Source organism: Microtus pennsylvanicus, chromosome 6 (assembly GCF_037038515.1).
Source record: "Microtus pennsylvanicus isolate mMicPen1 chromosome 6, mMicPen1.hap1, whole genome shotgun sequence".
Classification (NCBI taxonomy): Eukaryota; Metazoa; Chordata; class Mammalia; order Rodentia; family Cricetidae; genus Microtus; species Microtus pennsylvanicus.
The window spans coordinates 100,409,354-100,435,879 of NC_134584.1; the positions used below are offsets into that span (position 1 = coordinate 100,409,354).

At 34.9% G+C, this 26,526-nt stretch overlaps 1 protein-coding gene across 7 annotated transcripts in view; it reads right to left on the bottom strand.

Moving 5' to 3' along the window:
• Window positions 1-2,730: 2,730 nt before the first annotated feature.
• The window catches only part of Cdh8 (cadherin 8), a 349,279-nt gene continuing 325,483 nt past the window's right edge, over window positions 2,731-26,526 (bottom strand). For 2 of the 7 annotated variants that reach the window (XM_075977043.1, XM_075977042.1), the window contains exons 11-13: window positions 10,708-10,959; window positions 9,176-9,358; window positions 2,731-3,187 (exon numbers count right to left, since the gene is read on the bottom strand). In XM_075977043.1, coding sequence (XP_075833158.1) covers window positions 3,141-3,187; window positions 9,176-9,358; window positions 10,708-10,959 — 482 coding nt within the window. In that variant the 3' untranslated portion in view covers window positions 2,731-3,140. Of the gene's footprint in view, window positions 3,188-4,234; window positions 9,359-10,707; window positions 10,960-26,526 lie in introns of those variants that run through there. The other 5 variants (XM_075977040.1, XM_075977039.1, XM_075977044.1 and 2 more) reach the window with 4 other exon arrangements.

Consider the following 26,526-nt stretch of genomic DNA (forward strand, 5'->3'; position numbering starts at 1 on the left):
TTCTTAGCATAGGTATGGCCTTGTTGAAGACTTTCAAGTTTTACATATGCTCAAACCACTTCCTGTTGCCTGTGGAGATTTAAGCTCCATCTCTAGCACCATGTCTGCCTACATGCTGCCTTGCTTCTCACCATGATAATAATAGACTAAATATCTGAATTGGAAGCAGCCACCCCAATTGAATGTTTTCCTTTATAAAAGTTTCCATTGTCATGGGTGTCTCTTCACAGCAATAAAAACCTCAAGACATATGTGGATAGTTGATGGGGTGCATAAAATCCTACTTTCTTGCCACATCCCTGCTTTTTGTTGTTAAAAACTTTTTTACCTTGAAAATTTGAGTCTAAGAATATGTTACTTTGAAAAAGAGCTTCTGCTTTTGTTTCTACAGAAGATGAGACCTTGTGGATTCCTTCTTGGCTAATGTGATTTGATGGAACAAGACCCTCCCCCCCTAAAAAAAGGACTCCATGGCCCTCTAAAAATACTTTGCCAAACAAACAGCAGGAAGCGGTTTCAGAAAACTATGCACACATTCCCAAAATAATTCTTTATAAGTGTTTGTTTTTATTCTAAATAGGTAGGTTATAAGTGATTAATGGTCAATTTCTAATAAATAAATAAATAAGGGCGATACGATATATAGAAATGATTACATTGTTATAGACTTTGATTTATTGACACAAATCAAGGTTGATTTTGCTATACTGTTTATATGTATTTCTGCTCTTGTTTAATGTATTATGCTTGTGCAGCTCATTGAAAAATATAATGTATAGTTAATAAATACAGATTAATAGTCATCTGTAATAATCAAACATTATTGTCATGTTAGTTTGGTTTTCTAGATGTACAGAGATATATTTCAGATAGACCAACTATTTTCAAACACTTCAAAGAACTGTAGTATATGTCATTTAAATTACTTCGGATTCTGTTGACATGAGACACATTGCTTCTGGCAGCACCCATCTATTCCTGAGAGAATGTTTAGCACCAAAGACACTCTACTTGAGCTTGTTTTCTTCCCACAAAACTGGCCTCTAAGCAAAGAACTTCCCCTGCCTCAACCACTGACAATATGTGCAGTGTCCAGACTGGACCAGCAGGATACAAGCAAAAAGATTGTCAAACCTTACCAAGACAGGATAAGATGATTTTTTTTTCAAATTTTTGTGCCTCTGAAAATTAGTTACTGGTCTGTTAGTTACTCTAGACCTTAGCCAAAGTTGGTTGCCCAAACATTGCAAATGAGACTTTGGGTGATTTCCCAGGTAGCCAATTGTCTCTGTCATTTCTTGTACCTTTTGGAAGTTTCTGATTGTACTTCCTGTTTACTCAAGTGATATTGTTTCCCTGCTCAGGTCTTTGATGGGGTTGAAGACTAGATAGGTGTAGTTACTTCCCTCTCCTGACTTAGCTACACTATTTTTAATATAAAACTTAGACTCCTTAAGATAGGTAGGATGACTATTGAAAGCATATCTTCTTTGATGTACACGCATGATGCACAGCTTGTTCAACCTGTTTAGTCTGTGTAATTATTGTTAACTGTATGTATATTTTCAAGGTTAAACATTTGGTATTAAAAAATCTCTCTTTTTCTTACTTTATTCATCAAGTGTTTGGACCATGACTACGAACTTTATAGCTGGATTCTACTCTTGTAACTCTATTAGCACTGCAGTAAAGCCCAGATGGTCCTTGGGCTAGAGCAGTCCTATTTGGGTGTGCCACTGTCATCCCAGTCTCTTATAATCTTATTTCTGTACACGAATCTCAGTGGCTATTTTCAAACTATAAGCCAAGGCTGGCTCTGACATTCAGTGCTAGCGTGCATGTTTCTCTGGCATGATGCCCTAGGTTTGATCCCTGGTATTACCAAAAGCTCCACAAGTCAGAGGTCAGAACATACCATTGCCCTTCAGATCTTTCACATAATGTGAACCAGACATGCTCATCCTGGTGAGTAATGAGGTCTTTGCTCACCTCTTCGCATCTTGTTAATTTTTCTCTTCACCCATGATAATATGCATCTTTGTTTACTAGAACTAAAATTGGTTTAGTATAGGAGAACCACTAAGTCATCACTATCTCCTGTTCTTGCTATGCTTAGCTTTTACAACACAAGGCAACTCAAAAATTTTCCAAAGAAATCTAATTCAAATATTAAGACTCATATTAATTCTTATTAATATGTAGTATACACCACTTTCTATTTTTCTTATTTGATATATTTTCCCTTATCCATATCACCAAGTTTTCAAACACATACTTATTTTATCATAATCATCTAATACAATGGAATATTCTCTCAGCACATTATGTTCTCTAGGTAAGGAGAAATTTTGTCACATAGGAATCTTGATGTCAGAAGGTCCACTGAGAAAAGTTGATGACTGGTCATTAATTTTCAGGCCCCCAGAACCTGGCCCTATGAGACAACATGCATATTTTTGCCTAAGACTCAATTTAGCACACCTTGCATAATATATTATGCATGAATTCTCAGGCTGTAGAATACTTTCTCTTTCTTTTCAGAACATTCCTACCATCTCCAACAGTAGAAAGAAGTTTAATACTTCTTCATGTATTGGCTTCTGTACTAATTTATCCAACAATATGTCATTTCTTTGAGAAGCATTGAAATATGTTAAGCATATATGATTTTCCTGTCACAGACACTGTATCCAGAACAGGTTTGGTAGAAAAGACATCTTTTGTTAGGAAGAAATTTTAAAAGTTTATTTGAACAATGATTATTGATAATGCTAACAATGAACTTGCTAACAATGAGCTACATATCCAACCATCAAACTTGACAAACAAGTCATAGCTCTCAAAATTTAGGTGTCAAATTACAGAAAACCTTGTAAAAAAAAAGTATTAGAGACAATCACATTCGAGGGAAACCATATAATAGAAACAGAGAGTTGTCCCAGCCAATGATTCATAATTGCTGAGTTCAACCTTAGACAGTAATTGTTAAAATATTGCTTATATCCAAGTAGCCCCAGAGACCTTTGAATATACAGAGGAGATCTGAAAGAACTAACATGTGTATTTAAGGACCTCTCCTTTCCTTTTGACGTTCTGGCCTCTTGGTTTCTGGAAGTCACTGTTGTTCCCAGTCCTTTTCTTCAGGCAGCATTCTCTGGTATTCCTCTTAGCAAGCCTCTTCTGTCATCTGTGAATAACAATAGAGAAATCCATTATCTATTTGTATAGGTAAGTAGAGGTTAGACCTGTATTCAAGGTGTGAATCAACTTGAGTCCGGTAAGTCAGGTGGAAGGGAGAGTCTCACAGGCACCCATGCCACCAGGAAGTACCTTCCTCTCAAGCTGCCAACATTAAAAGAAGAGCATTCGTGCTAAGTACGTTCAATGTCATTGTCATAGAAATGATCCAAAAGACTAGAGTTCAGCTTTTGTCTCCTGCACTTATTGGATCTACAAATTAGTGTTACTAAGCCTCTTGATAAATTCCTGAATTTTTTTTTTGTGTGTGTGTTGCTCACAGCACATGTCATAATTTAGGCATACACAAGGTATTCTCTGTGCAATTGGATTCTTCCTTGAGCTTTCAAAGGTATCATTGATACTCATATTTGCTCTTTATAAAAAATATGTGAGTGGAAACTGTATAGCTTCTTTGAAATCTTTGCTTAATTTCCATCTTTGAAAGCCGAGCTCTCAGAAAGTCTTCTTGTTTTGCATTTTGAGTTCCTTCCTTTCATAGAGCAATGGGTAACTTGCTTTTTGTTTCTTACCATTTGAAGGCTCCTACTATATTTAGAGCTGGGGCCATTTAAGGAAAGCTAGGAACTCTATTCAGTCAGTCTTGTGAAAGCCCGGATTTAAATGCTATTTAACCACAGACAAAGAATGCGTGTGATTAGTTTTGATGTGCTCTATTAGCTTCAATTTATACGTGGGCAAGGAAGTTCAAAGATACCATTACATTTCACTTTTTTATAACTCCTAGGTAGCCTAATTACAGCTCTAGAACAGGTTCAGTAAATGTAGTAGACAAATTTCTTGTAGAAGCAGTGGGATATTTAATTGTATGTGTTCTGTAATTATGGAAGTCTTGCAGAATAGTTGTATGGGATACAGTAATAATAAGGATATACTCTGATCAATAATTGTGTGTCAACTACACAGCAAATGATCAAAATAAATATCTCCTTTAATGATGGACAATGAAAACATCATAATTGTCATAAACAAGAGCAACAATGATAGGAAACATTTTATTCATTTTGGCCATCTGAGCAACAATGCAAAGGACTTTGTTTAGCAAAGAAAACTGAGTAGGAATCAAAGAAAAGTAAACAGAGAAAATTATTTCCTACAAAATATATTCTACAATTGTTATCTCCACAAAAATACAATGATACAAAAGCATCCAAATCCAGCTTCTCAGTGAGATGCATTAAATCTAATCCCAGGCTTTATGAGCTATTATTATGTTCAGAAGAAACAAAACTCACATTTAAATCCTTTACCCCGAGACAGATTTCTTTCAACTTCAAGGTTAGAGTCAGAAAAACAAAGAACCATCATTTCATTTTTTTTTTGTTGTGTGTGAGACTGTAACATGGAAACTTATTATTATTGAAATGAGAACACATTAGTATAAATCATCCTAAGTAACTTATCCCAAGTGTGTGTGTGTTTTCGTGTTTACGCTTATGTGTATGCATTCATACACATGAGTATCTATGTGTCTATATGGACATTCATACAAATATGTGTCCATTCTTTTCTGTGTTGATGTTCATGTTTAAATTGTGCATTCATGCAGCTTTTATAGTGATGCCCACTGTTACCTTATCTCTTTGACTGACAGTGATGGGATTTCAGGCACGCTCAACCTTTCCAACAGTGCCAGTGATGGGATTTTTTGAAATCTTATTACTGGTTGCACTGCCTTGATCTCAGATGGAACTTTCAATCAAAAAGGCAATCAGAAGGTTATACATTCGTGAGATTCCCTGCAAAGCCAACGATCGCATAATACAACATGTTGCAAAGGACTACTTGCCTCCAGTCCTTATGTGGCTATAAAACGTAATTGGCTACTTAGCTCTCAGCACCCGCTTCCCTTCTCCAAAATACAGATAGCTCAGCTCTCTGTGGAGTCTCAGTGTGGAGTCGGCTGCTCCTAGGAGATTTCTAAGTCTCATGCAGAGACTTGTCTTACTTTAAGCATATGATTAAGCAAACTCTCAAAAGACTTATTTGTCTCTTTCTGAGGATTCTTGCCTCACTGGGGATACTGATGAATCCAAGTTTTCTTTCACGTTATATACACTCATAAACTTGCCACCACCACCCCAAATTTTTTGATACAAAACATTTTTACTGTAAAGTTTGTATCATAGCACAATTTGGTGTGGGGAAGGTAACACATGAATATAATTTATAGCGTACTTCAACCATATTATCATAAACCATTTTAAAATATATTGATTATACTCATTGTGAGAATTTTATTAGGAATGGCTTACTAATATTTGGTAATATATTTGTATGGAGATTCAAAAGTTGTTTGATCACATAACAGGGAAAGTAAAGGCAAGAGTTGATCCTGTGTTGCCTCCAGCCATGCAGGGATACCTCAGTTCCTCAGACAAGATCCCTGCAGTAGAGTAAGCAGAGAGAGACTAACTTTGTTTCAACATATTATTTGGCACAGAATTCTTGGGCAATCAGTAAAAGAGACTGCTGCTTAGGACACGCAAAGACCATGGACACAACAAAAAGAGTGTCAAATGAGGTAATATTGTACTTGAAAAATAAACATACATGTGTGAAGATTCTTTTGATGTGTCAGTATTGCTAGCACAAAAGAAATTCATAAATATGAAATGATCATAAAGTTAAAATGCATTGCTTGAAAAGTTAAGGAAGGAATCCTTAAATCTCAATAAAATGTTTTTGATCTCCACTGTAATATTTTGAATGTGGGAATTCTAATAAGTTTTTGCTAAAATAAATGTTATTGTTTAATTGTATGCTTGTGGACCTGTGTATATAATTTAAATGGAGGATACTCTAAAAGCATATTTCATATAGCAAAACCATATTATTCAAAAATAACCATACATAGCTCCACTTTATCCAGCATATCAAAACTTTAGATTGGCTTCGATGCACAAAATGCCTGGGTGGCAGTGGAGGGAAATGTTAATATGGAATTCATGTTTCCATGATGTCTTCCTGGACCAACTAAAATGTAAAGGAAGGTTTGGAAAACTGGTTCAGCATACATTGCCTCCTGCCCACAAGCACTATCAGATGAATTTTATTCTATTGTCCACCAACACTGAAGATGATGATTTTGTATTTCTATTAAAGAATAGTGTGATATATCACTTAAATATGCCTCTGCATGACAGTATCCTTAAAAAAATGAGAGATATGTTTGAAGTGAAAGGAGAAGACAGAAAGCAATTCCACCTTAGTTTACAATGTGAGCACATGGAATTGACTTTTTATTGTTACTATAGCTGATATTAACAGTTTTTTGACTTTTGCTAATCTGGTATATACAAAAGTCACAGTAGACTCCTTCTGACTTCATGAAAAGTTTTCAGTAGCCACTGGGATAGGTATAAAAAAGGATTGTGATCAAGCAATAGGGAACAATGAGGAGATGGTAAGCCCTTGGAAAACTATTAAACTTTAGTTGAATATTTAGTCAGTTTGTTTCTGTCATGATAGAGACAGCTTCCAGAAACGGCTCCATCTCCAAGATCAATCCATGTTTTCCTTAGCCCAGACTAGGTACTGAAGTAGCAGATGACAATAGCCCACAGATCTTGTTCTAATGGATCCTCTAAGGATCTAGAAAAGAGTGGCTTTCAGATCTGCAATGTAATCTGTGTTCTCTCTCCAAATCCTGTTCTTCAGTCCCTTCATTTCTTCACAGTTTGGACTTGTAGCCTTTTTCTATGCACAATTGCCTTCTTGTTCTTTTACACCCCCCTTTTTTTTTGCTAACTCCACTCTAGGCTCTACCTCCAGCGACCCCAAAAATATACTTGACTGTTTTTTAGGTCAACATTTATTTTTATGTCTCTGATATTTTTCTTGCTATGGGATCAATAGCAATCCATTTCTCGTCTCTGTTTTTTATTAAAATACTCTTAAAACTAAAAGTGCCCCCACACTGTGAGTTGATCGCACAATTTGGAATTTTAGTTAGAGTCAACAGTTTTGTCAAGTGATCTTCATGTAGCTGGAAAAAATGATGACAACAAAGGTATTTATAAAAATATATTTCACAAAGTAGGAAACAATACAGGAGTTTCTCTGAATACAACACATGAAGTAAATAAACAATATTGCATTAAAGCAAAGTATAAAAGTAAAATGATCTGCATGTAATACTTGAGTTGTATCATACATTTTCTACTCCTACATGGCAGGTTTGCATTACAAACTAAATATGCTCACACCTTCTAGCGCTGCTTGGTTTTTGTAGTCTAACACATTCTGTGCATCACCATGACCAGGGACAGAAGTGTAAGAAAACATAAGCAGTAAAATTATGTACAAATCAGTTCCTGCTTTAAATTCGTTGGGGGAGGACAACTTGAAGCATTTTTATTGGGTGGGGTATTATGGAAGTATCTAAAAGTCTAGAGTTTAAGTATTCACAGGAATCAATATACTTTCAGATGTTTGTGCTTGTAGTAAAAACACCAAATACTAGGATTATGAAGAAAATAGAAAACAGTCCAAAAGTTTCTCTGGGAAATGCTGTTCCTGTTATTATCAATCACAATGTCACTTTCTACTCTAAAGAGACTATTACCTCTCCCCTTGATAATATTGCCTGCCATACTTAGCTCATCAAAATGTACATGTATTAAACATTCATTGTATAGATATTAATATAAAACAATCTAAAGGATTATTAATGGATATAATTTCGTTCTCCCCATATAATCCCTTAATCTATAGATTACCAACCTTAATAAATAAAAGCATTATTGGACATCAATAAAATATTTATTTTGAGGATTAAACAAATAAATTCACACGCTAGCAATAAAACCATCTGTCTCTGATGTGGTCCACTGTGGAATAGAGTTTATCTCTGTGTCCTTGTGGAAGAAGATGAAGTGGAGGGAACCAGGATTCCTGCTTCTAGACACAGCCTGTTTGAATGGCATTTCTCTCCTCCCACCTTTCAGTTGGCATTCCCCACCCTGGAATGGATTACGAACATGTGAATATTTTAAGGCTCGACACAATATTTAAAGATGCTATTCAGTCTCTGGTGCGTGGGGCCAACATTTATGTACAACGTGTGGTCACCGTACCATATAATCTAGGAGGCCTCCCCAAACTCCACACAGTCTTAACGTACAGCGGACCAAAGTATTGCTTTATCATTTGTGACGGGATCCTTATTAGTGAAGGGGAAAAACACCATTTGCACTCATAAAAATCCTTGCAGAAGACACATATCAGCAGCAGAATCCTTGCAGGTCCATTTTTTTTCTAATAAAGCACCTTTTAATTTTGTTTTTTTTTTTCCTCTTAAACAATTCTCTAATGGTTAACTAGGATCCCAATCTCTGACTGAGGCAGTCAGTTAAATGTCAAATATTCAAAGACTTCTAGACACTCCACATACTTAATTCACACTCCACAAGATTTATAACCTCCTAACATATACTTTTTATTTTTATTATTTTTTGGTTCAACATTAAAATGTGGTTGAGTTTATAGATGATTGGTGCTAAACTTGCCTCTAAAACAAATAGCCACATTTGTTGTATCTAAGGGGAGTGACCCTAGAATATTACAGAATGCTCAGTTCCATTGATTGTTTATATAATCCACTGTCAAGTTTCTTTGTCACTTTCACCAACAGAGTAGAGTTCGCCCAGTCTCTTAAAGCGGGGACCCCAGTCACTGAGGTAGTCAAAATTCTGGTCTGAGTCTGATGTGGTGGACTCCAAGGAGCTGAGGGAGCCAGCCACAGACCCTCGGCCTTCATAGCCATATATCTGAATGGAGTCATATGGTGGGGCCGTGGGGTCATTATCTGCCTCATGCAGCCTTACATTTATAAATTCATCGACATCAACACCATTTGGAACTGGAGCAAGCCCTTGCCTTGGCATAAACTGCAAATCTGGTTTAATATCCTTACGGGGTAAAAATCCATTAATTCCATCTGGATTTTGCAAAGTTGCAATGTCAAAAGCCTCTGTATCCTCCTCCCCGCCTCCTTCATCATCGTAGCGGATGATGTTTTCTCGAACATCTTCATCGTCTTTGATAATTAATGGCTCATTTTTATGCCGCCTCAGGGTAACAAACAGGACCACAATGACTGTAAGAAAAAAAAAATACCAAATCACAATCAGTTAAAAAGCATTTCCTGCCACAATCAAAGCAGAATAGATGATGGGGGAGAAGAGCTTGTTAAAAAGCTCCTGTTTACAACCTTTTCAATCCTAGGCCTTGAGGCTAGTGCTGAACTAGTCAGCTATGCTCACACCCAGACTGCCAAAATCTTTAATACCAAATCAAGCTAAGCAATATAAAAAATAACATTCGCAGCATGAGTAACATGTTAGTATATTGTGTGAACTATTCTCTAGTCTTGGTTTCTGCTCGTGTTTCTTATATGTAGTATGTATGGTATTTGAAAAATTCTTTTTATGGTGGTATTGCTGCTGATAGCAGTAATGAAAACCAGGGTGTTCTACATACTTTAAAGCACTCAATCACTGAGTTATGGCCACGATGATATTATAATACATAAGATATTCTCTAATTAAATGATGCGTTACTTTCACACAATGTATTATTCTAGACAGATAATGTCTTATATTCAATGACAATTGGCAATCTCCTATCTAGAAAGGTTGTTCCAATGTAGCACAAGAGAAAGGAGTATTACCAAAGTAGTTGACCAGCCAAACAAATCATGAACTGACACAATCGTTAAGACAGTTTATTTTTCAAGATAAAGATATTCCCTTTGGTATTTTTTTCTAGAAATAAAGGTACAGATTATGTGTTACTGGGCCACAGAGTCTTAACATGTGACCCAAGATAGCCTGGAACCCCAGAATCTCCACTTTCTCCCAAGTGCTGGCTAATAGGAATGATTTCACTGTTATAAGGCTTATTCTTACTTCCATATTGAAAATTTTTAACGGAAAGGTAATACACCTTTTCTCTCAGTTTGTATTCGTTTTTTGTAATTTTAACTTACATCAATGAAAATATCTATAAAATAGAATGATGTTTGAATGAGAGCATATTTTTGAATATATATATATATATATATATATATATATATATATCTTTGTATCTCACTGAACTATGAGATCTAATGATTCAATTTCCCAATCCATGCATCGCTTATATTCAATGATATTGTGGATAAAGGAGAACTGCCTCCTGTAATAAAGTCATTTGCAGCCTGTGATTTAACTGGTGTTAGGATGAGTGTAGGGAACACAATTCCCAATCCTATCGCCATGCTTGTGATGGGTTTAAAGGGGCACTAACACTCCTGTCAAACAAGGCCAAGTTTTCACTACTCTTTCTCATATAATAGCTTCCGACTTTGAGAGTTCTTCTTTCCCTAAAGAATGTTAACTACATCCCAGAGGTTGATAACTTTATTTATAGCCAGTAATGACTTTAAGCTATGAAGGCGATACCCACCTAGCAGCAAAAGGATGCATGCTAGTATGGCAATTAAGGCTCCCATACTGAGTCCAATAGGAAGGACATAAGCTTCAACATTGCATGATTGGACCACACCATCATTGCTACAGCCACAGACCCGGATAGTCAAGGTACTGGTGCTGCTCAGAGGGGGATTCCCACTGTCACTGATCACTATAGGTAAAAGGTAGACTTCTTGCTTCTGCCGGCTGAATCCATTATGCTTTGCCAAAATGCTCAGGGAGTTATCTAGAAAAAAAGTGGAAGTGACAGTTACTTGCATCATTTCAAAACATATGCCAAAATAGTATTTGTTTTTCTGGGCTACAGATCCCGTGAACCTTTCAACTACTTCAAACTACAAAAGGGCCAATCACAGTCTCTCCTTTACCTCTTTCAACTTTACCAATTGACACAAACCAAAATATCCACAGCAAAACATAGTGTATGAATGGACCGCAGTGGTGAGATAGTAAGAGCTGATAATTTTTTTGTAAATGGAAAGCATATTTTATTAAAACAATCTTCAAGGAGTTTTTCAGGAGGCCCATGTTAAACTATCTCCCATAGATATGTACATAAGTTTATAATGAAATTATGGAAGTTAATTAGGTAGAACATTGCTATATTGAAAAGGTCTACTCGAGACACTGTATTGAAAGACAGATTGGATAGAAATATGAACACACAAAGCTAACTTTATTGAATAGCATGCTACCTAGACAAAAGCCAGGATGCCCTGAAGCATTTATCTTGAGATAATAAAAGCCATATTTCTGTCAGTTGAAGAAGCTGAACCATAAATATTAAACTTCTGTAGAGTTCTTTATGTACGTTTTTATATAGGCAAGGAAATTGAAAGTAAAAGCAGGAATTCCATTTTGCGTTAGTTATATGAAGATTGGCATTGGCCATGTGAAGCTGTAACTGTAATCATTTAAGTATTATGTGATGTTGTGATTTCAGCTTGAAGTAAAATTAGTTTGCGAGAAGTTACTAGTTCCATACTGTTCGTAGAGTCATTATTTCACCCTAGCAATGGGCACTTTAATTGTTCCTCATCATCAGGAGAATGATAGTCACATTATTTACATTTTGTCTGTTCTTTTATTTTAATCAATAAAAGACACATCAGTATTCAAAATGAGAATGTGATTGTCTCACAATCGTATTCCAGTCAAAATAAAGAAACTTTAGTTGCTGTGTTAATATTATTTGGACAAAATCACTATTTCAATCGGGAAATTTTCCAATATTGACAAACTCACAGACAGCAGAATGCTTGGTTAATTCATTATTTCACTAAATGATATTGTCTATGATTCCAACGCTGTCCAATTTCTGGTCATGAGTGTCCTACTGATTTCTAAAACAGTCAAATAAATGGATGACGATTTTATTCAAATGGCTTTATTATGTCGAATCCTACCATATAATAACCTCTATTAGAATTTCATAGAAAAATGGAAATTATTCTCCAAAATAGATGCATAATTATGTGTAATTTTATTTTGTTAAAGATATAAGCAGGCCTATAATGCTTTAGTAGTAAGTAGTCAAACAGAAAAGGCACTCTGAGTTAATAAATTTTTTTTTCTAAATTTCTTTTGGTCGTGCCTCATTATATAGCAATTTGCACAGCAAAAAGGTTTTCTAATAGAGTTAAGTAGTGATATACCAAATGATCCAGTAATCTTTTTTCCATGACCTAGAAGGAAATACCAGTCAGTTAAAAGCAGGACCTCATTTTCTTAACACAGATGCAGAATCTATGGTTGTCTTGAAATTTCAGAAAGTGCATGACAAGTCGAAGCGCCATGAATTAGTACAGGAAATATTTGTCAGATGGCTTCATGTCCGGTAGTTCATAACTTGAGATACGAATTGTTTTTCATCATACAAAATTAATAAAATTGTAATGAGGCTTTGTCTCTTGGTGATTGTCTTTTGGTGGCTGACATTATTTCTATGAGAAAGTATTACTACATGGTCTCCTTTAATGTATCTACAGGGATAATTGAAGCTGCAGCAGAAATAATACTTGCAGACCAAAGCCATGACTCGTTGCTCTGCAAAGCCAGGGAGAATCTAATATTCACTGCCACTTGTATTTCTGCACTAACTCTAGAATTTGCATTTCTGTTGTCCTTTCTAGATGCATGAAATTATTGCATAAGGGAAGTACAGGAGTTTTGTTCCCTGGGTTTTACCTCCAAGCCCTAGGCAATATAGCAAATTATTCTATTTTTTAAAAAAGGTTTTGCATGTATTATTGACATACTTAAGTTGATTTTCAGCTAACTAAGTTAAATAATCGCTATGGAATATATCTAAGTATAAAATAACAATTTAGAAATGTTCCTGTGGGAATTTTTATAAACTTACATTGAGCTTTTATTTTATTAAATTTATTAACTTCAATATTATAATTCTCCTTAATGTTTGGTATTTTACGCACACACACACACACACTTTAATTAATTAAGGTTGCTTTGGGTATTATTCCCCTTTCATTTTATAGTATAATTTGGAATTTTCACTTTTCCACACAGATAATTGATTTCCTAGAAATAAATTATTGTCTAAGTTCTCCTTTTCATATTGATACTGATTAGTCTCTCACAAATCAAATACACTGGACTCACAGCACTTCAGGAATATCTATTTTATTTAAACCTTTTTTATCATTTTCAATCTTGATTTACTGGCATCCTTTATTAATATGAAAGTATTACACTAAACTTTGTTATTTCTTTTCTACCATGTGCTTCTGTATGAAACTGAGCTATTATTGTCTGTTTGCTGTTCTCTGACAAATATAGATGCAGATTGCCAGTCTCCATGAGAATTCTTTTAATAACTTTGGTAAAAATGTATGAAAACTGAGATAGATCTTATATAGAGGAATTTGGAGAGCTTTGATAACTTTAAGGCTATTTGTCCTTACCAAATCATGATTTATTTTAATTATTATATCATATGTTAATAAACCATGTTAGATTCAAGCAACACCCTATCTTTATCTTGTTTTATTATTTCTGTTTTATAATGCATATTATTGCCATAGTAAATATTTATAAATGTAGTTATATTGTAAAATCATATTGTCAATAAACTATTGCAGTTGTATAAAATGTAACTACTTTGTCAATTGCTTTTATTTTCAACAATCTTAAGCACTTTTCTTTTAATTTTAAGAAATATAACTTTTACTAGACAATCTTTTGTAGTATAGAAGCAGGCAGAGCCCCTGGATACTTACAAAAATTATAAAAGGATATGACATTGTAAGACTCACTAGATAGTTCTGAAGGAAAGAAGTAAGTTAAAAAAACATATATATTTAAAAATAAAGAAAGAAATAAACACATCATATTCAAACTTGGAAAGTGACAAAATCTTGAAAGTGATGGAAAACTCATAAAACTTGAAACTCATATAAAACTTGAAAGTGACGGAAAACTCCGTATGGTGATATGGAAAGAAACTATTTAGCCATTAATAGCAGAATTGTCATACACATAATAAATTATTAAGCTAATAAACTAGTAATTGCATGTAATTTAGCTAAGCTATCTCCAAAATCTGTTTTGTATGTGTGTCTGCTTTCACACGTGTGCGTATATGTGTTTGTGTGTATGTGAGAGAGAGTTGACAGTGACAGAGAGATAGAGAGAGAAACAGACAAGAGAGAGACCAACAGGGAAAAACAGAGGGATAGAAACAGACAGAGACTGAGCTATTATCACATATCAAAAGAATTAAATTTGTTACCAGTAATTACTGAAAAAAGTATTCTATATACTAAAATCAAAAATTGCAAATGGTAATTCAAATGGAGGTTAAAAATAAGGAAGATCAGTGAAGATTATAATGTATTTTTATTTATTTATTTATTTATTTATTTTGTGGTTTTTCGAGACAGGGTTTCTCTGTGGTTTTGGAGCCTGTCCTGGAACTAGCTCTTGTAGACCAGGCTGGTCTCGAACTCACAGAGATCCGCCTGCCTCTGCCTCCCGAGTGCTGGGATTAAAGGTGTGCGCCACCACCGCCCGGCCCTATCATGTATTTTTAAAAGACAGTGCAAGCACATAATTTTTGCTTGTATGTCTTAACTCTGTTGAAAGAATTACATCAAATAATATATATATATATATATATATATATTTAATAAGTTGTATATATCACATTTAAAAATACAAAACTAGAGTGAAATACTACAATATTCTTCTTTCATTAATAGAGAAAACTTTAGCAATGGTAAAATGTCAAATTTTTCACACCAGAAGTACACAGAGCAATCCACTTAACAACTGAAGAATAAATATTTTACTCAAGTGTATTGGGCACATTCAGCATTACAAATTCTCTAAAGCACAAAGTAATTGTGACATGATAGAAACGACACAGCGAAGGTACTTCAGCCACTCCAAGGTATGATCTCACTATATGGAATTAGAAATCATTAAGAAAGTAATTAAGGTTTGAATATTTGTGGAAATTAAATAGTACGGAGTTCAATATCCAGATGGTCAAGGAAAAAGTATTAGAGAGTTAGAATATATGATACATCAGTATATGTATGTATGTATAGGTAAATATTCAACAAAGAAAAATGCATAGGCTAAAACTCAAACATGTGTGAAAGTAAAACTCTGCTTGACTATATCAAGAAATGATAAATATCTCAAAATAATATTTTTTTCACACCTAGACATCAGAAAAGAAGAGCAAAGTCATCTTAGAATGTGATGTGGGAGTGTCATATATCAATCTGTTGATTTCATTGGCTAAGCAATAAAGAAACTGCTAGGCCCATTGGATAGGCCCACCCTTAGGTGGGTGGAGTAAACAGAACAGAATGCTGGGAGGAAGAGGAAGTGAGGTCAGACTCCACAGCTCTTCTCTCCGGAGCAGACACTTCAGAGAGACACCATGCTACCTGCTCCAGGGAAGACGCACACTATGAAGCTCCGACCCAGGATGGACTTAGGCTAGAATCTTCCCGGTAAGACCGGTGCTCACAGATTGTTAGAGATGGGTTGATAGGGATATCAGAATTAGCCAGTAAGGGCTAGAGCTAAGGGCAAAGCAGTGATTAAATGAATACAGTTTGTGTGTAATTATTTCGGGGCATAAGCTAGCCGAGCTGGTGGCTGGGGTGTTGGGGGACGCAGCCCCGCCGCTGCACCCATATTACTACAGGAATGGTAAAAAGTATAAAAAAATTCAAGAAATGGAGAGTAAATTAATGAAATATTGAGGAGAAAATCAAATCTTATCACATTTTGGCAATTGATGCCTAGTCATATGTTGTCTTAATGACAAGGTTTCATTCATTTTCAAGTAGTATTGGTTCAAATTAATTTTTATTTATCTTATATCAGCCATATTCCCAAGAGTATTGTGAGTAGACGATATTGCATTGGCCCGTGAATCTTGTTCTGATTTTAAAGGAAAGACCTGATTTGAAGAGATGAGTAAATGGCTGGTGTTATTTATGGAAGATGTTTTCCTGTTGTTTCTTTATACATTTGATGTATTCATGTTCCTCTTTCTCTTTAGTTTCCCTTATGTCTTGTTTTATTTTTCTAATAATAAAGGAAGGTCTTGACACAGGACTATGCATTTGTTTTAAGTTGGCTTCAATTGACTATGGAATTACTGGAAAGCTTTGCATTGCTTGCATTTTAATATTGTATAATCTTGTGGTTTCTTCTTCTTAGTCTGCTCTCTTTTGACTTCTGTTGCCATTTACAGTATTTTTGGCATTTATCTAATTATTTGGAGTAATATAAATGTTAGACTATTCTTGGCACTGATGTATTAGAGGAATCAGGGATATATTATAAACTAGAAAATGCATAAGACATAAGACACAATAACTGGAATTCATGTGCATGCACCACATGATCTCTTTCCTTTTCTTACATTTTTGAAATTAAATATTTGACAATAGCATTATTTAAAAAATAGAGATATTTTGACTCTTATCTATTTAGGATATAGATTTTTCTATGTGGAGCTAATACCCAACTGGATGGCAACTAGCTTAGAAAGTGCATGTGAGCTTCACACTCCTTGGCTCTCTGATGCTTTCAATTAGTGATGTAGTCAATATTTACATTACACATATTTTTTTCAATAAGGGGTTTTCAGTTGTTTATTGTTTTGCAGTACTCTATGAACATGATGCCAAGGACGATATTTTTAAAATCTTGCTTCTTTTTATGCCATTTTTATTTAGAATTGATTAATGAAGAAAATAGTTTAATAGAGAATAAACGTGGATGAATAGGAACAGACATGCTTAAAATAAATTAATAATAAAATGGTATAAGTATTGTGTTCTGCCTACCTTAGTCTAGAAAGACGGGTGTATACCATGAATAAATTATAAGGACAAGATAAATATTAGTTATTTTCAAATACATAGACTTTAGGTGTTTTGGACAGCATAAACTAGCCATGTCTTTGTATAAATACTATTTCAAATTCTAGAAACAAATCAAGAAAGTATTTTAGCTTCAGTATTCATAATTTTCTTTTCCATGATTTATCATGACATCAGTCCCCTTGTTCAGCCCATTTTATTTGCAATCACTTTAGCTTTAACTCATTTAATATCTGATTAATTAAAACTAAAGTCTATTTCCAAATAGTAAAGAAATGAAACATTTTGTAGGAATATCAATAAGTCTGCCCATCAGAGAATTTCTGTTAGTGAAAAATTTGTGATATTATATTAATAGAAATGGATGTTATAGCACCTCTGAAAATATATTCAGGCATATTTATACATATGGATATAGACATATTAATATAAATATAGAACTTTATCCACATGTACATTTTCTACATTAATTTTTAATTTTATAATTTTATAGCTATACATTTATACACCGTATATATCTCTCTTGTTATATTAGTAACATTCTCTTGATAAAGATATGGATATAAATGAAAAAACTGAGCTTTTATATTTCTGCTTCTATAGTAGCATAGAGATTTGTTTTCGCCTATGTGACTTGCATGTCCAAGACTTTTCCCAGTCTCCGTCTCTCTGGGCCATCATGACCCTCCTTCATTTTCTACACTCCACCTCTCCTTCCATGCTTTGACCCAAATTTCTTCCTTTACTAAAGCTTTCATGTTATTATTTTGACAGGTAGTTTTCTTACTTCTCCTGATCCATGGTTTAAACAGTGAATAACTTTTGTTTTATTTTTTGTCTAAATATTATTCCCTTAATATTTAAATATTATTTCTTTTTGAACAATTTTTTCCAAATGTCTATAGAAAATTTAGTGGCTGGATCTCCAATAATATATTTTGCATTTTCATCAGAACACTATTATAAAAAAATGATAGAGTAATAGAGATTTGATAGACATTGCAGATATGAAATAAATGAAACCTCCAAGCAACAAATAGCCAATTTAAATGCATAATGAGTGTTCAGCAAATATTTGTTAGATAAATAAATGACTAAGCAATCATAAGTTATATTCTCATTCATTTCTCTTCATATGGCTTGATAAGAAGGAAGTTATATGTGGCTAAAATAAATCAAAGACATAGTTCAATTTCAAACTATTGGGAAGCATATATAGCCTATGACTGCATATGGAAATTTGACAGACTGACAGCTTATAAATCTTTCTTTGAGAGTGCTTTATATCATTGAAAGTGAGCAATATGCTAAGAAAGTATAGGTGCAAGCAAGAGATCTCAGCGAAGATCCAGCCTAAGTACTGAAAAAGCCATCATGTAAAATCAGTATTCCATGGATTTCCCTTTCCTTGTTAAAATGGAAACCTTTGTCCTCCATTTAGTCAGGAGCCTATGTTTAACAGTCACAAAGTATTTTCCCCATGATTATTGATAATATTTTATCACTCAAAATTTGGAATCCAAAGGATATTTTCCACAGAAGGTAATATTCTCATTTTTTTTTCACTTTAGTAATAGCTACATTTGTTGTGGCATTATTGAACTTGTGTCTCTCAGATTCCTGCATTGAAACCAACACTGTTCCTGTATGTGGAGATGCAGAGACTGATGGAACCACAATATTTGATGAGGTGCTCATCCAGGATAAGTGATCTGAAAAAAGAGAGGCTGAAGAGCTGGTAGTCTCTATTCCCTGCTTTCTGTACTCACACAGAACAACTATCAGGGAAACCTGTAGGTAGTATTTCCCTATGTGTCGAGAGAAGAGGCCTCAAAATGAAACCTTCACTGTAGTCTAATTTTGTCTTCTTGTCTCTAAGAAATTAATTTCTATTGCTGAACCCATCAGTTTGCAGTATATTTATTGTTTCAAGAGCAGACTAAGACCCTGTTGTAATCATCCAAAAATTCATGCTATAAAAATGAAATCTCATTTGAGGAGAAAAACAATGTATATCTGGGTATTTTTCAATTTTTTTCTTGCTTTTCTACATAATTATGTAAAAATTATGTACAGTTTATCTCAAAATTTTAACTAACTTCCCCCCTCTCCTCCCCTCCCTTTATATCTCTCCCTCTCTCCTTCCTTTCTTTATTCCTTCCTCTTTTGTCGCTTGATATCTTCTAGATGGTCCCTTGCATTTTCAGTAAAAGTGTCCATTATTATTTCTGCCAATATTTTGTACACAGTCTGTAATTTTAGATAACACAACAGCAAGCAGAGCCTATTTCTCTAATGGCTTCAGTGAAGTTCATATATGGTGATCCTAATACCAAACTATGATTTGGTTCAGGTTTCATTCATATAAAACCATGGAGTTAAAACTTCTTTCTTTGTCTTTTATATGCAAGTAAGAAAAAAAGTAATAAAAGAGCCAGAATTAAAGAAGGCTCTTGCCAGGCAACTATTTATTACAAAGTAAATAGTTGAAGAGATAATCAGTAGATACTGTGAGGTTTTTTTTTGAATACTTGACTTGCAAATTTAATTCAAATTCTGTTGGTCAAGTCAAGAGGAATGAAAGCAGTCATAAGGTCAACTCAAATTAAAATTGGCATGGAGTTTAGGAAGTATGTGCGAGAGTTTTGATTACATTTTTATCACTGTGTTATAATTGTAGTTTATTTATCAACACTGGGGAAAGCAAGAGCAACTGCATAGTGGAAGGGTGCACAAACATGGTTTCTAACACTTAAGGTTCTCAAGAAACTGTGTCATCTATACCTTATACGCATTTTCAGACTTCAAACAAAGTCCATGTGGATATTGTTTCATAGTAATAAGTTCACAAAAAATAAATTTTTAGTAAAGCCAGTCTTCTCTTGTACCATTATAACCTTTTACAAAGTTTGTTAAATGCATTTGTGTATATCATCTTCCACAAATAGCTGTGTTTTATAAGATGTGCAATTAGACTATTGTCTAACTTTGTGCTGTCTTTCCATGTCTTTTCTTTTAAACCATCCATTCTGCCACCTGCAATCTATCATCTCAATGGCTACCTGCTGACTCATTATCAAATATTATCATCTTTAATAATAAAAGACATCCAGTCATAAAACATTGATCTGACTGGCTTTCAAAAGAGAACATCATCTGGGATCTTTGTAGAATCTCCTAGATTAACACCAAGTGTAATGTTTAGTCAACAGTCTACAATTACACATTGAATGAATTAGCACTTTTTTAACATAGGAAAACACACTTGGAGCTCTTTCTGCATCACAGTTCCTCCAGCTCCAAGGCTCTATAAATATCTAGCAAGTTGTCATTTGGCAATGGAAATGTATAGATAGTAGGTCACAGAAACGCAAGCAGGTTTTAAAGATTTCTTTCTAAAAAAAAAAATAGATTCCCTATTACTAAGTGTTAATATGAAGTGTTTTTACATCATATGAGAATAGTGTTTGGTGATATGATGTCCACAAAAGATGGTGCTTGCTATCTTTATTTTCCTGGTTTCAGTTTTTGCTATGGAAACTCCATCAGTCGGTAGCCTTTAAGCCCACTTGGGAGTGGTCTCTTACACTGTAAATGCAGCCTTAAAGTTCAGGTACTCTCTCTGCTGTTGCTGGATTAGGTTTCTGTTCCCCAGCTGTGCAGAGCACTGTGATCTGTAAGACTACCTCTAAATAAAGAACCCTTCATTATACTCAATTCGAAGCTGGTGTGGGACTACTTTATAGCGTCCATGAACAAGTAAGTCTTCTTCATGTCCTCATTGTGGTGAGTGGTAGAACATTAATTTAGTGCTATTATTGCTGATTCCCCACACAATCATGCAAGCCCCTAATCCACAGACCCTAGGAATGTGTTCTGACTTGGAAAAGAGTTTTTGTAGTTCACTGACATAAAATCTTGAAATTGGAGCTCATGTGGCATTACTCAATGGGACTTAAGTCCTTTAATGCATGTCTTTGAAAGAGTGAGGAAGATTGAAATTTGACATAGAGAAAAATAAGCAACAAAAATAAAATAAAATGCCTGAGGCAGAGATGGTATGATTTGACTCTAAGCCATGGAATGCCTCCAGCAATGGAAGATAGGAGAGAAGGGGAAAGATTCTCGCCTTGTCTATGGAGGTACCATGAGCCTATCAGATAATTATTTTCAAATGTCTCACAGAACTCTAACCAACTAACCAAAATAACACTCTGTTCTTTTATTCCTCAAGTTTAAGGTATCTCTATGTAATGAACAGAACTGACTCTTTTCTAAATCTATGTATAATTTACTGCTATGGGACAGGAATCGATATGGAACTCCTCCTATTGTACAAACAAGGAGGATTTTTAGAGATAAAGTGGCTTGTTCAAGGATTCTCATCTGAAATTTGAGAAGTACAATCAAGTTTAATGTATTTTCTGCAGTATTTTCGTCCCCTTTTAACAAAACTTGTCTAAAAGATAGGTGAAGAGAGTTCTTAAAAATGTTTTATTAAAAAAGCAAGGACAAGAATAAATAAGAAAGAGCAAGACAGAAACTTTTCTTTCTCAGCTGCTATCCCCATAAATGAGAAAGAAAAAGAAGTGGCCAAGGTCTTTGGTGGATAAAAGTATATGATTTTTTTTAAATGATTACAAAGATATCCAGGGATGGAAAGATAACTTGTTTTGCAAAGTACTTGATGTCAAAGTGTTAGGAACTGAGACTGGATCCTCCACACAAAGCTGGTACAGGACTGCAAGGGCCCAGAGCTAGTCATTGGACAGAAAAGACAGGAAGATCTGGGGTTCTGGCCAGATAGTTTTGGCAAGTCGGTGAACTCCAAGTTCAGTGAAAAACCCTGTCTGAAAAAATTAAGATTGATGGTCCCTATGATATGGCTCAACAAGTAAAGGCATGTGTTGCCAGGCCTGCCGATTTGAGCTTAATATCTGGAAACTACATAGAGAAATGAGAGAACTGGTACCAACATGTTCTCCTTAGACCTCCTTCTGTCCTGTTGTGCAGAAAAATGTGCATGCACAGACAGGTACACACACACACACACACACACAAAGGGAGAGAGAGAGACAGTCAGAGAGACAGAGAGACAGAAAGACACAGAGACAAAGACATATACAAATAGCAGTTGAGGAAGATATTTGGCACCAGCCTCTAATCTCTACATGTACATAATAAACAGGTTCTTGTACATACATGCACAAACACATAAACATACAAAATAAAAATAAGTAGCAAACAATGGCAAAAACAATATCCAACAGAGAATCCTGTACCTTAATATGACATTATACAGTTTACCATATTCACATAGGAAAACAAAATCACATATTATAAAATAACGTTAGCCACATTTTGAACCAATGAACCTTTGGGATGCCATGGAAGAATACAGGAACCACAAAATCCAGTGTCCATGGGCATTCAGTGACACTGCTCTGGTGTTGTTGACTTTACTGGTTTTCCCCCTGCACTAAAACAGCATGCTCTTTCCTACCCAGATACTCCATGTACCTTTTAAAGATCCCTTCATACTCAGAAAAAAAAGGTAGATTTATCCTATTTCAGGATCTGTGTCATCAAGTATAAAGACCAGTGTTACCCAATATTCTAAAAGGGACATAGGCATATCTGATGCACCAAAGTGAAAACTGTTTCAGGGATCACTTTTCATTTTGCTTGAGTGGGAATTTTAAAGCTTTTATAAATATCAGCAGATCTGGAAAGAGTAATAAAAACTGCATTTGAGGATACCAACCTCTTAGAGAAATTGGAAATAAACAATATCCAGGTCTTTACTGTGAAGGTTCCAGAAAATAAAATGTTAAATGCCACGGTATTAGAAACCTGTCATCAGCAGATTGGTTTTTCTGCCTTTGTGTAGTGAGTAAACACCTGAAGATTGTAAGAAACTAGAAATCATAGATGAATTTGTTTAATACTGGAACATCCATAGAGATGACAAAAAAATTTTACCAAGGACCACCATGAGATTTGCTTTAAAATAGCCAATTTAAATGTGCTACTACTTAAATGAAGCAGACATTGTGCCCACCATGTTGAAAATGTAATTGGTAGAGGTGAGCATAGAATATGAGAGAAATCAGAAGCACCTGAGATGAATTGCTACCCAAATAACTTGCTTTGATTTAAAAAATGTCAATTATCTATGAGATCATCACTTTTTGTTTGGTCCTATTATTTGTTCTCCCAAAAAACATGTAGAATTGTACATTTGCACACAATATGAACACAAGACCAAAGGTGATTTTCCAGGCAAACCTTACAAACGATATTAATCTATTATCTATTTTTCTTAAGCAAATTCCATATTAATATTGTTCAAAGACACACTGATACATTCAATTAATTTCATTCTCAGTAATTCAGCACCAAGTTCGTACAAGAGCTCACCAACAGAGAAAAGCCTCTGCCTGTAACCTACCAAGCTATGTGCAATATAATAGAATAGGTATTGTCTGATTCCTGAATTGTAAGATCCTTTGCGATCGTTATCTTTACTACTTGAACAAGACAGATTACATATGTGTATTCTAAACAATCTTTATAGTGTTTACTCAATTCTTATTAAAAAAACAAAACAAAACAAACAAACAAACAAAAAGAGTGGATCTTGGGGAAGCTAAGATATGATTGTTAGTCTTGAAAAGATTCTGTCCCAGCAAACAAAAGGCTGCAATTAGACAAAACATATTGTATTTGGTTGTCTACTCTCTATTTCTCATCCATGTCCTTCCATCTGGCTCCAGTGGTCATGACCATTATTCTGTTCTGAGCTCTCTTAGAATCTCAATCCTCAGCCTGAACTGAGAATGGAACGTTGGTGAAGAAATTCTCCTTTACTTGGCTTAGAACAAAAAGCTGGCTTGTCAAAATGGTAAAACCTAGAGAAACTTTCACCCTCTTGCCCCATAGCCTCCCATGTCTATGTTCCTTGGGATTTTTCTAATCTCTTTGGGGATTTTTGAAATGTGTATTACAATCTAATTTCAAATGCTGGGCTATTTTTTTCTGAACTCCAACTGTACGGCTCTTTTACTTACATGCTGAATGAGTCCATCAGACTATTCAATATAATATACACAACTTCTAAATACTGAAACTAATATTATCAGCCCCTATTATTCCCAGAAACCAAATTTCTCTTTAGTGCAATCTTTGTGACTGTTACTTTCACGTCTCTTCAATTGTACCCAGTAACATCAGTATCAGGAACCCTACCAGCCCTCAGTAATCAGCTGAAAATTTCTCCAGGAATTTGTTATTAGAGGTAATAACACAAGGGTTTTGAAATATACAGTTCAGAGATATATCACATGCTTGGCGTTATGTATGAGCAAAGGATAAAAAAATGATGTGGATTAACTTATGCAATAAATACACAAAAGGCATTGGTGAATAAAAGTGACTTAGTAACTAATGGGACCAGATAAAAAGCAATGCCTAGAGACATTTAAAATAGCCAACTTCACATACATGCAACACAATAAAGGCAGTACCCAACACTGAGCTTGCATATTGTGTTGCAGTAATTTTTAAATGAAACACACACTACCATCAAAGCTAATATCTATTTGCAAGTATGTTTGAAAACACTTATATCTTAGACCCTTCACTATATAGTCCATGTTGCTTCACACTTCAAGCATATCTAATTTTCTCTTGTGCATATACACAATAAAGTTAAAAGAAAATATTCATTTACTACATTAATATATACATAAATAGCCGAGGATGTCAAAAATGTGCATTCTTATGTTTTTTGTTTTTTTTTTCTAAAACAGCTGAGTAAGAACTCCTAAGGATGGGGCCTGGATTTCTGCATTCGGAATAACTTTTCTTTTTGTTGGTATAAGAATCTAGGAAGCTTGGGAATCATTTCTCCCCCTAGGTGTTAGCAGTAGTTAATGGCTTTGCCCAAGCTGTCAGAGGCTTCACTGGGAAGTCTATTATGCTCTGGCTTGTGTAATCCAGCAGGGTTAGCAGCTGATAGCAGTTTTCCTGCATCATTCCTTCTTTCCCGGGTTAGTGGGAAGAAAGCTGCTAGTGAAAGAAGGAAATGATGCAAGAAAACGTGGCATCCACAGGGAGCCGAAAGTCCAGGGTTTGTCCTTGAATCATTTTAAAATTTAATATGTTATATTAAAACAGCTTGGCTAAACATATATCTCTGAGCAGAAGTCTTAATATACAGCGAAGGCAAAGGGATGGAAGGCCACCATGTAGATAAAATTATCTTTCAAGCAGTGGTTACATTATCATTCCTCGCAGGCTGCTGAGTATGGCACGTGCTCTTGTATCTTAAGATTCAAACTTTCTAGTGTTGGAAATAGTGCTGTTTTGATCATTCAAAAACGACTTTACATTAAAGGTCAAAATGATTTGCTGCTCCTTATATTCACCTACATATTACCAGGTTAAAATACAGATGGAGAGAGCAGAAATGAAATGAGTGGAGGAAGAAAAGACACCTGTGTAGGTCACCCTTATGACTGAGGCAGAAATCACACCAGACTCATTCAAACGCTGTTTTATTGAAAATGTAATCTGATAAAAAAAACATTGTTATACACTATAAAGAAATCTGAATACATTTTGGCGTCATGCATGATTTCATTTTAATACATTTTTTTTAAATAAAAGGTTTTTTTTTTTTGCATGAGTCTGTTAAAATATTCTCCGATGATACTTGATTTCCCAGGCTTGCCTGTCCTAGATGACAATGAACTTGTGCTACTTCCTCTCACTGGGAAGTTCTACAGAGGTCCCCCAAACCAAATTCTTCACAGTACTTCATTAGAGAAGATACATGTAATAAACTGAGAAAACTGTAGGAAACATTCTCCTCTTTCAGAAGTCTAATGGAGAAACACTTGTGTGAGGTTTAACCAGCTTTAAGCTTCTATTTTGGAAGTCCTTTGCATGCAATATTATTCTATTTTCCAGACGTAGAAGGATTCAGAATTGTATTTTTATCCTATTTCGGTACTAGCCTGTAGTGATATTTTGTTTCTATTTTAACAAACAAATCTTGCCTGAAGATCAGAGTGCAGAGCTAAGGCACTAGTTAGCCACAGAGGCCAGAGAGTGGTGGCATGCACCTTTAACCCCGAGACTCTGGAGACAGAAACAGATAGGTCTCTGTTAGTTCAAGTCCACCCTGAGATACACAGAATTGAATTTGTCTAAGAGAAAACAGAGTTCACACAAAGGTGATCTCAACACTTGGGATCAAACCCCTTTAATCCCAGTGCTAGGGAAGTGGAGACAAGAGGATTAGGGCTGGAGAGAGGACGTGAAAAGCCAGGAGGAGACAGGAGCTCAGTCTCTCTTTGGCTTTTGGAAGTTGAGTAGGTAATGTGGCTGCGGCTCTACTCTCATGTCTCTCTGATCTC